The sequence below is a fragment of the Calonectris borealis genome, chromosome 7, assembly GCF_964195595.1.
Source record: "Calonectris borealis chromosome 7, bCalBor7.hap1.2, whole genome shotgun sequence".
Classification (NCBI taxonomy): Eukaryota; Metazoa; Chordata; class Aves; order Procellariiformes; family Procellariidae; genus Calonectris; species Calonectris borealis.
In genome coordinates this window covers 17,966,973-17,981,720 of record NC_134318.1, presented here as the reverse complement: position 1 = coordinate 17,981,720, position 14,748 = coordinate 17,966,973, and the positions used below count along the sequence as shown (strand labels likewise).

The 14,748-nt window shown below is 43.7% G+C and overlaps 1 protein-coding gene across 15 annotated transcripts in view; it reads right to left on the bottom strand.

Annotated features, from left to right (window-relative positions):
• Positions 1–2,193, bottom strand: part of KCNMA1 (potassium calcium-activated channel subfamily M alpha 1) — a 526,570-nt gene extending 524,377 nt beyond the window's left edge. For all 15 annotated transcript variants that reach the window (XM_075154402.1, XM_075154386.1, XM_075154389.1 and 12 more), the window contains exon 1: positions 1,051–2,193. In XM_075154402.1, the coding sequence (XP_075010503.1) occupies positions 1,051–1,380 (330 nt within the window). In that variant the 5' untranslated portion in view covers positions 1,381–2,193. The remainder of the gene's footprint in view (positions 1–1,050) is intronic.
• Between the last annotated feature and the right edge of the window lie 12,555 nt (positions 2,194–14,748).

Genomic DNA, 14,748 nt, shown 5'->3' with positions numbered 1-14,748 from the left:
GGGGGAGGGGACAGGAGAAGGGGGAAGACAGCTCCCTGTACGTCAAAGCAAGCCAGCAACCTAGCAACCATATATTAAAAGGTGTGTGTGTTTTTGTGGGTGTCTGTGTGCCAGGAATAACTGAAGCAGATATTATTCCATTTGTAATCCAAAAAATGTGAAAAGGGAAGGGGAGAAACTCCAGCTGCTGGTCTATTTTGGGGTCTGTCAAAATCCACTTTCACAAATACAGAGTCTTAACACTTTCTATCCCATTTGTCTTAAACAAAAATGAAAGTCTGAAGCTGAGCAAGTCTTAGATTTGGTTTGAGAGAGACCCTTCAAACCAGGAGCCGACCTTACTTCATGTACTACGCTTTCTTCCAGCTGGTAATATGCAAAAATCAGAGGGGCAGAGAGGCTGCTTCAAAGATTTCGCACTTAGGTTAAAAGAATATTGATTTAGTGTGTTACTTAGGAATGCACTAAATACTTCTGGATATCTACATTTAATTTATCAAACAGAAGCGTCAAAGATTCTCAGGGCGTGGAACTAGCTTTAAAAAGATTTACTTGAGTGAGAAGTTTACCTTTTTAATTTTGCCAAAGTTTCTTATTCCGTAAGAGAACTGAGAGTTTAGATCAGCAAATAAACACTCCCACCCTGCCGTCATATGTGGTCCCAGGGATGCGTGTCAACTTCCGAACCACACCGTCCCACCATGCCAGCGTGTGCCTCGCCGAGATGGCGAGCCGACACCAGGTTTAACTTCCGTGCCACCAGATGAAAGCGTGGGGTGGGAGGGAGAGAGGGGGACAAGGGGGCACGTCTCAGGGCTGCACCCAGCACCTCACCCCTCCAGCCACGCTCCCCACGTTGCAGCTCCCGACAGCCCGTGGCGACCCTACCACAACAGCAGACAGCACACTGCCATCCAACAACAGCCCTAGGCATCTCCACCAGTGCCACCTCGCCAGGTGTCCGCTCCTACTACTCCTCCTCACCACCACCACCACCACCACCGCACCAAACCATCACTGGCACCAGGAGGGGAGGGGAGGGGGAGTTACCTTGTTTTTGACCCCACAGTGGCAGCAGACAGTCCACAGGTACTTGAGGGTCCTCCACAGCAGGATGATAAACAGTCCCCCAAAGAAAGTGACCATGGATGAGGCAAGGAAAGCCCACCACATGCGCTGTCCGCGGCTATCGCAGGGCACCTCCATGGTCACCGGGATGATGAGCGCATCCATCTTGGGCACATTGACGGGGGAGGAGGACGAGTCTGTGTTGAGATTGTTGGCGTTGATATTGTTACTCATTCTAATGCCGCCGCCGCCGCCGCCGCCGCTGCCGCCCGGGTAGGAGCCGCCGCCGCCGCCGCCGCTGCCATTTGCCATAGCTAACAGCGAGCCGGGCGCGCAGGGGCTTCCGAGAGCTCCTCCCGCCAGCGCCCCCCAAAAAACCCATCACCAGCCATATTGCTGCTGCCGCCGCCGCTGCTGCTCAGCGGAAAAAGAAAAATAATAATAATGAAAATAAAGAACCCCAAATCAAAACAAACAAACAAACAAACCAAACAAACAAAAAAAGAAGATGAAGAAAAGCGGCCGCACAGCGCCCGGGTCCCTCTCGGGAGCCGACAGGCCGGTGAATTCCGAGCGTCCTCCTTGTGCGGCAAAATAATATTAAAAAAAAATAAAAATAATAATTAAAAGGTAGTCTCCTCCTCAGATTCCCACCCCTTCCTTCTCCCGCATACACAGCCCCCACCCCGCCCACCCCAAAAAAATCATCCACCACCACCACAAACTGATGCCTCGGAGCGTCTCTCCAAGATACCCAGCGCTGCAACCCCGCTGGCCTCAGCGGGGATCTCTCAGCCTCCGCCGCGGATCTTCCCGGAGGTGGTCTGTTATTATTGTTATTAGTCTTTAACTTGTTATTAGCGATACTCAGTCCCCCCCGCGCACCCTCCTCCTCCTCCTCCTCCTCTTCCAAGTCCAGCCCCTTCCTCTCCTCTTCCCCCCTCGGTGCCGGCAGCCGCCTCCTGTGGCTCCTAATTCATCCTCCGCTGGCCCATCTGTGCGTGCGCTGCCGCTGCTGCCGCCGCCTCCTCGCCCATCCTTCAGGAGCTCCCTCCAGGGCCCAGGCTGTCGCTCAGGCTGCTGCTCCCACACGCGCAGAGGCGCCGCCGCCGCCGGCTCCCCGCCCCTCCCTAGCTGCCGCCGGGGGACGCGACGGCCCCGCGCCCGCAGCCGCGGCCCTGCCCGGGGCGCATGCAGGGCCCCGCGGGGAGGGGGTGCCGGGCCGCCCCGGGATGCCGCGCCGCCGCCGGGGGTGGGGGCGCCGGCTCAGGCGGGCTCCCGGCCCCCCATGGGCCGCGCCGTGCGGCGCCGCCGCGCTCCCTGCCCCGCGGCCGCTCGGTCCCGCTCGCCGGGCCGCCGAGGCACCGGGCGACGGCTCCGGAGGACGGCGCGGGGTGGGGGGAGAGCGCCGAGGCGCTTCACAGGTGGCGGCGAAGCGATGCCCGGCCGCGCCGGGGAGCTGCCGGTCCAACAAGTCCCGCCGGCCCAGGCGGGTCCATCGCCGCCGCCGCCGCGCAGCGCTCTCCGCAGCCGCGGTGGGGCGGGGGCAGGCGGCAGCGGCCCCCCCGCGCGCGGCCGTGCGCGGGGCTGGTTTGGCGGATGTCATGACGCAGCGGCTAACGCACGGCGCTGTCACGGCCCCGGCCCCCGCAGCCCCGCCGGTTTCCCCCCGGTGCCCATCGTCCCCATCCCTCCCCCGGCGCGCAGCGCGCACGGCGGGCGCGGCCCCTGCGCGGCCGGGCTGCAAAAGCGCCTCCGGGGGCGGCAGGGCCGGGGCCCGCAGGCGGGGGGCGCAGGGCAGGGAGGGGCGGGGGGCGCGCCGGGGCTCGCGGCGGGCGGTTGAGCCGCAGCAGCAGGTGCCCGGGGATGCGAGCGGGGGGCGCTGGTTTGGAAACGCGGTGAGGGAGCGTGAAACGCATCTCGGGGAACCGTGGCGTGGGTCTTTCGGCTGAAGGCGTTCTTGGTTTGTCTTTAATTGACACGGGAAAATAGAGCAAACGCTCCGCAAACGCACCGTCAATTGCTGCACATCCCAAGAACATTCCTGAAATTAACCCTTGGAAATAGAAACGGCAATTTAGTTTAACACACTAGGGGGGGAAGAAATCCAGCAAGAAAATCTGGATCGTTGTCTCCTGCTTTTTTTTTTTCAGATTCCCATTGAAAAGCAGAGGAATTTGTATATATATTTATATATTTGTTTATATTTATATATAAATGAAAATTTCCATTTGGCACATGGTCTGCTCACCCGGTTGTCTGCACAAAGTGTTATGCAGATCCTCTTGACATCTTTCCAAGGGTGAAATACAACAGCCTATGTGTGCGTGACATTTCCCCATCTGATCTAGTCACTACACATGCACAGAGCCACCATTATGAAATAGTAATCTCTTAACCTTTACCAGTAGTAGTTCCTGTTTCTGCATCTGCTGTGGGTTTGTTTATTTTTGTTTTCTACTTACGTGATGGTAATGAGATTTTATGAGTTCTCCCAAGCTTTTTATGGCGCTCTCTAACCCTCTCACCTCCACTTTTTTGTGCAATAACACCACCATTTCCCTAACTTCATGAGTTTATCATGATGTCCCACTCCAGTCTGTTCCTCCAGACTGTTGCTTCAAGAGAGGGCTTCCTTTTTCAAGAAGGGATTAGCAGAGGTCTCTGAATAGAGAAAGCATTAGACAGTAGTATGGAGGTATATACAAGTGAGAAAATACTACATTACTGTATCCCGGAGGAAAACTGTCAGTTATGTAGTGCACCTGCAGCAGCCCGTTCCCAGGAGGCTGTTGTAAGAGGGAACTAAGTGGAGGATTTCTAGATGCAGAAAACAAGTCAGGTTGAAAAGAAACAGCATGTCACAGCCGCCACTGCGCTGCCGCAGCTGCTACCCCCTCCCACGTCTTTCATTACCAACCCTCCCCACAGCTAGAAAGCCACCTGGGCCGAAAGGTGTTGTCGTGACAGGATCACACACCTTGGGACCTGGGCTCAGAACCTGGTCCTGATGGTCATTTGCTCTGCATTTCTGGGTTGGTGTTCAAGGAGTACCCTTTTCACAGCTGCACACATACCTACGCATCCTTTTATCCATCAGCCAACACCAGGAGTGGAACAAGGGCAGGAGCATCATAACACAGCCACTCGATGTCTGATCTTCAGAAGTGCCAGGTATACTTACAGATGCTCTTGCAGCTAATGGAAACCACAAGCACCTTCAAAGACCTGGGCAATGAACAGCAGTAGCACAGCATATCCCAGGGAAGGCTTTTGCACGGTGGAGTTTCTTCTGTATTCTGGTCTGGTAGATAACAAGGGCTGGGTCTCTGAAGCCATGGATGTGGCATACGTCTTCTCTTGCTGTTGTTTGAGAGGGCCCAGAAGATTTGACAGAGAGGCTGCAATCTGAAAGTATTAGTTTTCTCATTTTATACATTCAGAAGGTATGAGTTTAAAAATATTTATTTCACCCTGGGTACTGTTGCAGCTGAGTGCTACAGACATTGGTTTCATGAGCACTCCACGTACAAATGGGACCATTAGGCACTTCTAAATAGCATCCCCGTGATACTGTACCCACAAATACAAAGGATGATCATAAAGAAAAATTCAAACTAAAGCAAACCAAGTGCACTAAAGTATATAGACTGTACTTTAAAATAATTTGAGCGTATTTACACAACATTTACACACAGATTTGGACAGGGGTAGGAGATTTATTGTGATCACTTGTAAAAAGCTGATTTTAAGTTCTGCTTCTCAAAAACTATTCATAAACCAACCAACGCATACATTAGGAGTTCTAGATTATAAATTTCACGCTGCATACGCAGGGGAAAACCTTTCCTGTTATCTGTATAAACAGAACTCCTCTTACTTATACAAACAGGTCTCAGTTCTACAAATATTTATGATGAAACTCACATACAAAGGTACACTCATTGATATCAACTGCTGAGACTTACATTACCAGGGAAAAGTTTGCTTAATAGGGATTATCTGCTAAAGACAAAGCATATATAAAGTAGGTAACTTTGTATTTTGTTCACCGATTCGTAGATAGAGATACAAATGATACTTGAATGAGTATTACTCAAGTTAAGTACCACTTGAGCTTGCTCCTTTACGGAGAAGGAAAGGCCTGCTTTCTAGTACAGGTTTTATAAAGTGGAGTTTGAAAAAGCATGCTTCATTTACTGTGGCAACAACTGCATTTCATGTTGCCTTCAGACCAAATAAGGTTTTCCAGCTCTCTTTCCTGGAGCGATTTATTCCAAGCAAACTCAAAACTTATGCGGATTAGTTTTCAGAATAGTTTTCTATTGAATATTTCAACACAAGAGCTCAAAATTGACTTATTTAACTGAATAATATTTACAGAACAGAACTTAATAATATTTACAGAACATAACAGACACCTGTTTTTTTCTGTTGCTACCACATAGCATAGGCCGGGACGCAATCATGCCAGCTTGACATAAATCCAGAGGGTTTGGTTCCAGAAAGCAGTATTTTAGCAGCAAGGAAATGACTCCTCTTTATGTAAAACAGTTCCCTCTTGTGGATACTCTGTGTACAGTGTCACAGACAAAGTATTTAAAATATTCATCAAACCTGGATCTTTGCAATTGAAAAAAACCTCCATGCAGCAATGATCTCAACACACAGGAGAATCTTGGTTTTGGCAATTAAATATACAAATAAGGAGGAATGAGCTATTGCATTTAATCAGATATAATTTACCTGCAAAATTGCTCATTATCAATAACAAATTATTTCATTAAGTGCAATAAACACAGCAAAGCTAAAGAAAGTTGCATAACTGTACCTCTATAAGTCAAGTATAAATCACAGTGGGTTTTTTATTTTGCTTGTAAGAGAAAACCTTCTGCACATTCCAATAAAGAAAACCATTATTAAAAAGGAAGGAAAACATACACTACATAAAGAAAGGAGACAATAACAGCAAAACAGTCAGGATTTCCAAGGGTCCATGTACTAAGTACTGAAGACAGAGAAACTCTTTGGAATGATAATTCTTTCAATTAAAACTAAAAAGTCCAAGAATCATCGAATCATACAATCATTAAGGTTGGAAAAGACCTCTAAGATCATCGAGTCCAACCGTCAACCCAACACCACCATGCCCACTACACCATGTCCCTAAGCACCACATCTACACGTCTTTTAAATACTTCCAGGGGTGGTGACTCCACCACTTCCCTGGGCAGCCTGTTCCAAGGCCTGACCACTCTTTCAGTAAAGAAATTTCTCCTAATGTCCCATCTAAACCTCCCCTGGCGCAACTTGAGGCCATTTCCTCTCGTCCTATCGCCTGTTACTTGGCAGAAGAGACCAACACCCACCTCGCTACAACCTCCTTTCAGGTAGTTGTAGAGCGCGATGAGGTCTCCCCTCAGCCTCCTCTTCTCCAGACTCAACAGTCCCAGTTCCCTCAGCCGCTCCTCATAAGACTTGTGCTCCAGGCCCTTCACCAGCTTCGTTGCCCTCCTCTGGACATGCTCCAGCACCTCCATGTCCTTCTTGTAGTGAGGGGCCCAAAGCTGAACACAGGATTCGAGGTGCGGTCTCACCAGTGCCGAGTACAGGGGCACGATCACCTCCCTACTCCTGCTGGCCACACTATTTCTGATACAGGCCAGGATGCCGTTGGCCTTCTTGGCCACCTGAGCACACTGCTGGCCCATGTTCAGCCGGCTGTCAACCAGCACCCCCAGGTCCTTTTCCTCTGGGCAGCTTTCCAGCCACTCTTCCCCAAGCCTGTAGCGTTGCCTGGGGTTGTTGTGGCCGAAGTGCAGGACCCGGCACTTGGCCTTGTTGAACCTCATATAGTTGGCCTCGGCCCATCGATCCAGCCTGTGCAAGTAAGTGACACAGCTTCACTGGTGACACAATATTGCTCCAGGGATTAATTTGGCATGACAGTTTAAAAAAACTTGTGAATGGAGTAACAGCATAAGATCTATATGTTCTCTAAACGATGACTACATTATACAAAGAATATTTTTTTTCTTAAGAAATGAAATGTGAGAGAATAAACATGTTCTCCCCAGTTTTGCCAAAAGGCATTTGGTCTAACTGAGTCTGGGGAAATGATAGAAAACAATTGCATGTCATTAACTTGAGGGAAATATATTAGAAAAAGGCTAAAAGCCTTTATATACCAATATACCATAAAGTTGTTTGCCACAACTTGGTTGTTTAATGGTTATATATAAAACCTTCCCATTTGATTAAAGGTACAGAGTAAATGTTGAACAAGCAGCTTAAGGTTTTCTAAAGGTAAATATTTTTCCAAGATAAAAAAGTCAAAGTTCCAACAACTGGGCATGTATTGATTCCCTGCAACACCAGGTTGCAGGTTGCTATGTGAACAATCCCTTATAGGATGCGCTGTTGTTACCTTAGGTGATAGTTTAGCCAGCCAGATAAATAATTACTATTTGTGACCAATAGCCTCCTCCTTTACATTTTTGCTGTCACCGTAGAACGTGCTGTTGGCTGTTCTGTAACTTCAGTAGCTGTGGCAGAGCAAGAACTTACACATGGAAGTACAATAAAATAATAATAATAATTGTTTACTAGTCAAAAGGGGAGATCTGTATTCCTGAGGTCAGTGGGGCATTTGGTCTTGACTTCAAATGATGGAGACACAATATCAACCAGACTTTACATATGATCACAGATGTCTTGCATAATTAGCTCTGAACCTTGCTTTAATACTATTCCTTACTATTCCTACTTCGTCCTGGCAGAAGGGTGAAAAATAATACATTTTTAGTAATTAGACGGGTACAGGAAACATGTCATGAAATAATTCTGAGAGATTTTTGTTTTAATGCAAAATGTTTGCTCTCTGAGACGCTGAGGAAGATTCCGTGCTGATGTAAAACATACGTAAGCATGCTGTCTTTGTCGTAAAGACTATGAAGAGGAAATATTTGCAGGAGGTGATACCAATATGCATATAAAACTAGCATGGCTGCATATAACTGTATATTTGCATATGACAAATGATTATCTTTAGCGTTTGTTCTTTTCATAGAATTTAATCAAACTATTTCAGTGCCTATTAATTGAAAATCCTGTTTAGTGTATTTTGCTACCATCTACCCAATCCCTGTTCCAAGACTGAAGTACACATTTAGCATGATAATATATTGCACTCTATAACACCTTCTTATCAAAGCACTTTGCAAATACAAATACATTCAGCTTCATCACATCTCTCTGTAACAGTATACGTGAACACTATTCTTGGCAGCGAGGTTACGTAACGATTTCCTTGAATTAGTTAAAACTTTCGTATTGAGATCTATTTTGGCACTTAACCCTGGCAAAATCCTCCAGCTGGCAGGACAAAGACGTATCTCAGCAGAATGCTTTAATGGGTCACCCAGTCATTCAGAGTGATCATCTCCAGAGTACTGGAACCCTTGCACTCAATCCAGCCAAATAAAATATTAAAGAAAATCCTGTGTTCATGTTAATCCATAAGGTATGAATAGAAATCTTACACAAATCAGTATTGCAAACATGGAATATTTTCCTTGGATCTTTTTTTTTTTAATAAGGCAGTTCTTGGATATCCTTATATTTTATTTAATAGTTAGACCTAAGCATACTTCCTTGTCCTTGTTTTCCTCTTACCAAATGTCCTGAATCACACAGTATCTGGTTAAATGTGATATTTCTTGCCAGTAGGACCACTTGTTACTGGAAAACGAGTATGGTTTATGCATTAATGGAATGTTAAGAAGAGATGGCTAGCATCTGAAAAAAGGTGACAGCAGAAATGATGACTTCAGGAGCTATATTAATTAAGCCATATTATATCCTCTGAGGTCTGTGAGTGCATTTAATAAGTATCAATCCACACACTTAAAAGCACTCTTGGCTTCTGCGAATCCGAGCCTGTTTATTACTGTTTGTACTAATGATTTTTCCTTCCAGTCAGGGATTTTGCCACAGGAGAGAAGAAAGTAGGAAGATACCAAGGGATATTCTGAATAGTAGCAACCGCTGTTAAAACACAGGTAGGCTAACAAAGGAGATACAGAAATAGCAGTTAAACAATGCATCAAAACAATACCCAAATCAAATCAAAGAAAAAGACCTTTAAAATGTCTCTCTTAAACCATTAGGTCCCCTTTTTCTGAGTGGGCCTTGATGTCCATCCAAACTGTAGAGAGAAGCAGCAAACCCTTCACCCTGTACTGAATGGTAATGAGACCAACAGAGAAATAAGTTATGTGAAGTGGTGCACAAAGAGCCACCCCAGAAGTAGGGTAAAAATCCTCTGACTTTGCTTTGTGTTGGTTTTGTTAGGTTGTATCAAATCAGGGCAGCAACATCGCCTTGCAAACATACCGGTGCCATGCCAGGACTTCCTTCTGCACCACTTTGCAACTTTGTTTGGTGGAAGCAGCTCTCCAGTTCTTTGTATAAATATTGGCATCCTTTGGTCCTTCCAGATAGGCCCAGAAACTTCTAATGGAGTAACACAGCAAATATTATAGTAGTACAGCAAATATTTAAGTCCTCTATGTGCCACCATCATGAAGACACAAAGCAGTGTGAGTGTGTCTCCCATACCTTTGTGCAGTTTCCAACAGCGGTGTTCCCACTCTGGCTATGACTACTAGCTACAAACAAAGCATTCCAGAACTATGCAGGTATTGCCACAGTGGTCGCAAAGACCAATACTAATTTTTTAAGATGTAATTAATTTGGAGGACTAAATGGTTGTTGTCTCTTCTTTTAATATTTTTCTGTTCATTTTACTTAATATCTTGCATACTGGAAGTGCATAGGCCAGGTAACTTTATTTAATTTCTTCTAGGAACCATTTGGCTTTGATTCTAGACCCTTCTAAGACATGACTAAAAGGGAAGGGAGGGAAAAGAAGTTTCATTGTAAAATATGATACGTCTAAAGATGCCTGTTTGCATTGGGCAATTCTCTTTTAAGTCCAGCAGCCAACTTTGCCACGTAGCACTTGCAGAGAGACACTGCTGTCAGAATCGGAGCCCCTACAACGGAAGCACCGCCAGTCATTCCTGAAACCAGCCGCCAGCCTTCACGTACTGTAGGGCTCCAGAGTCTGTGGTGTACAATTTTTAAAAATTACTTGGGGAGCAAAGTAATAGTAGCAGGTTTGTACTGCTGCTCTACTCCAATTAGGCCAATGGAAATTTTAATAAAAGTCAGCTAATTGTGAAAAACAAAGAAAAATGTGAAGATGTATGTGTACTGAAACCAGCCACTGAGAAAAACAGCTCTGAACACTAGCTAATTTAATGTCCACCAGGTGTAAATCTGCTTAACGCTGAAAAATCAGACATCAGGCATGCTAAAACCATAAAAGGGAGACCATATGTTTACAAGCAGCCACTCCATTTATTTGCAGCTTATCGTGACACTTACGCTTTGTTCTCCCCAGGATATATTCACATTTAGGAACTTGGTGTTTATTTTTGACAATAACCTCAACATAATTTCAGGAAGAGCAGTACTTGCAATGATCTGCTTTGCTTTCTTGTCTCTCACCCTTCTCTGGAACTGAATAGCTGAGAACTGGAAATTTGCAACTGAAAATAAATTAGAACAGAAATAAATCAGGACCACTTTCTTTATCAAACATCAGCCCATACAGTAAGGTTTGAAAAGCTGAATCTCGGCATAATCAGAAGACGCTCTTTCTCATCCTCCTATGTAAGCATGTATCCACCAAAGAGTTTTTCCAATAGGAGGAAGAGATAAAATCCAGTTAATGCACAATCCTGCAAAATGCTGAGCATTCCTGCTTTGATCCAGCAAAGCATTTAAACAGGTGTCTAATGTTATGCACAAGTAATCTCACAGAATCCTGTAACCGAGTCACATGTTTAAAATTAAGCATGTGTTTTAGGTCCAGGGTGACAAGGCTCAGCACCTTGTATGATTAAGTGACTAGTAAGCTGAAGAGGTTGTGTGGGAGTCATGTCCTTAATTGCTTGCTGACTTCATCAGCGCTGATATCTTACTGAGGTTGTACTTGCTAGTGTGCAGTATAAAGGTGACCTTTAATTCCAGAATGAATATAGCTTTAGGATTCCCTTTCCTATTTGGAACTATATGTTCTTCCATTAACAAACTAATGAAATAATGAAATAATAATACCCAACTTAGTCACAATTTTGGAAGCATCAGTGATTAACTGACATTATTTTTTGTATTCCTGATATAAGATGAACCTCTGAAATACTATTCTAAAGACATAATATTCTGTTTTCTCACTGATAGATCCAAGTATGTCCTCTCACAAGTCAATGGTGGTGCTAAGGATCAAATATATACCAGTAGTCACAGACACGTGTCAAATGTCGGAGCTCTGCTAATGCAGCAGTCTTATATGCGGTATAAGCCTGCAGCAGGCTATAAAACAAAATACCCTCGGGCTGAATTCAAACTAATTGAAGTCAAGGCCACAATGAATGGCTGCCTTAAAAAGGCAGTATTTTCCAACAGAGCTTATTTTATTTGTCCTGTGCTAAATTCAGTGGAAAGTTGGGATATTTAATGGGAACCAACAGAATGAAACTCCAGTTATGACCTTCAGCTGCAGCCTCTGGGCAGTATAATAATGGTGGAATGAAGCTTTATTAACTGAATAGTCTCATATGCTACATCTACGCATATTCATGGCTTTAATTTAATCTGATCTGCAGGCAGATGTTAACTTCTGTTTCCTGACATAAGCTAATGGTAATTCAACCTCTGGTCAGAACTTATCTACGTTATTTGGGAAGAGGCATGGATTGTTTGTGTCTTATGCAGTGGATGCAGTTTTGCCTTTGAATACAACTCTGTAGCTGCATCAATGAAAGATAAATGTGGATATCTAATAATAATTTACATGTGCATATCTAATAATAGACACAGGCTAATTTGTAATCAGTGTAGCAATATCTTTGGGGAAAAGCATAATAAAGCATCTATTTTCATAGATGTTCACAGGTGGATATCCTGCAGGTAATTTTTAATTATTAATTAACATGCAGTTTTAGGCAGTGGAATACTAAATTGTATTTAAATGTGAGACATATTAATCACAAACCTTCCACCTAGTCACCATCTCAGTCTCATTCAAAGTCTCTGACAATAAACTCTTGTGTGTTATATTACCTTATTTCACACAACAGGTTTTCCCAGCGTCTCCTTTACTAGAAGGAAGTTCACTGCTATACATGTGATAATACATTATTGCTCATCTAACCTCAGTATGTGAGAAACAAATATATACAGTCTATTGCGGTAGTTAGAATACTTTTAGTTTTTACATAGGGGCTTTTTTGCAAGTTTTATGGTAGTTGAACATGATCTGTTTTTCATAAATTATGACTATTGCTAAATGCGTATTATAAAGTATTACTTAGTATTATAAACATTTACTAAGCTTATAATCAAGACTTTTTTTTTTTTTTAATTTCCACAATGTCATATTTCAAGTGTTTTTGTATCAAGAAATGGGTAACCTAGAACTTTTTAAGGTCTATGAACTGATGAAGCTCTATAAGCATCTATGTCTCTTAGGATCAAGACAGGTGAAATGCAAAGTTGTATAAGGTGTTTATCACCCACAATGAAAACTGCAACATTTTAAGTGCTAGAGAACCCTACAGCCATATTAAGATTCGATAATATAGCATCATCAGTACTTCAGTGGTCTGAGTGTGGTCCTGGAGGAGCTCTAGCAGTGTGACATTCATTCTAATTTAAAACAAGAAAAATTACATTAGAGTTTCAGGGGTGCTTATACTCACCTCCATAGACAAAACAGGCTCACTACTAACTTGCTTTCCTACAAGGAAACTCACCTTCCTTATCTAAATAAAAAGTTCATAAAACAATTTCTCTTTTCTTTGTGGAAAGATTCAGCTATATAGAGAAGGTAATCACAAGCAAATTATTTACTAACTGCGACAGAGCAATAGGACAATGAAAGTTTGTCAAGGGCAGGTTAATGTTAATATAAATAAATACTGTTTTAATAGACAGTATTTAGACAATGCACTTCGTTCATTGTGCATCTGGTTAGTGCCCTTTCAGTGACAGGCACTGTCAACTAATTAGGGTGTGTTTAAATCCTGATTGATGTGTCAATGCAACACACTTCTGTGTGCATTGCAAGAATCACAAAGTAATAGATTTAACCAGTTTTTTATCACTACCAATACAGAAAGACATAACCTCGATATGTTCAACTTTCTTTTTAAAAAAGAGGGTTTCCACTGCCTTTTTCCCAGATGGTGCAGTAACTGCTTTCTAACACCAACTAAAACATACAGCCAACCTTCTTCAGTGGTTTACCTTCCCTTTTGCGAAAGAATTCCTGCCTTCCAGACTCTAATAAATTCAGTATTAGCCAGTCGTCTCTGGATTAATATTAGGTTTCAGGAAATACTAAACATAGAGCTATTTCTTCTTTGGACAATCAGATCACATTTGCTTTACCTTCTTCAGCTTGCTCCAGCCTCTTCAAAACTCCCATGTTACCTGGTTCTGGCCTTAGACCGATACTTCTGCAGAACAGAAACATCTTTTCTTATCATCCCAGTCTAAGTATAATAAAAATATCCCAGTTCTGTAGCTTGTTAAACCCTCCTAGATGAAGGATGAGAACTCAAGATACTGAGGATAAAGTGACTCATACCGAGGATGAGCTGTACGTTAGGAGTCAGTGCTTTTCAGTGCTTCCACAATGTGAGAGAAGACAGTTCTAGACTTGGCCCTACTGAGGAGGAATACACCAGGCAACATCCAAACAGGGGCTCCACGATGGAAACAGAAACTGAAGGCAAAAAGGTATTCAAGTCTGAGACAAGTTTTTTGAGTAGCTGGTTACAAAGGAAATGCAAGGTGGAGGTTCAGTTATATCGAGATTTTCTTTTTCCAGTGAACGGTTTGAATATTCAGGCTGGCTTCCTATTGAACTGAGATCCATTGGATGTGGGTCAATGCACACACATTTCCTGTTATATTTTCCTCACGATGCCCAATATCTCTTGTATAACGTGTAAGTGTTCTTGAAAACTAGACAGAGGCGTTTAAATCTCTTCTACACCAGGCAATGTAACTATTACTAGAAAGTACTACAGATGGCTGACTAATTGAACCATGGAAAGTATTATCACACCATTTCTCAATTTAGCGCTCATTATTCATTTGAGTTCAATCTCATTTCATTACTGTTATAATTCCATACGAAATTAAAGTGAGTTTCAGATTTACACACCTGCGTGAGGTTATTTTGCAGTCTTCTGAACTACACCTCTTTTCCAGCCAGTCCTACCGGACCACTGAAAATGGTTATTTATTTATTTCCTTCTTTTGTGAAGGTTTGGGATTGTAGCTTAATTATTAGAGCCGAAGCCCTAAAGCCAAGGCGCACATGCAGCCGTGGCTCTGTGACCTTGAGCAAGTCACATGCACTCCATGGGCTTCGTGTTTACTTCTGTGCAAAGGGTATTGTGGGGGTTAATATTTCTACTGCGCTTTTAGAGCTTTAGATGAAAGGCACTGTAAAACCTCAAAGCAAACTTATTAATAATATATATATATACACACATATCTTTCCAGTTTATGTCTCAGATATCCAGCATGGGGATTTGTATT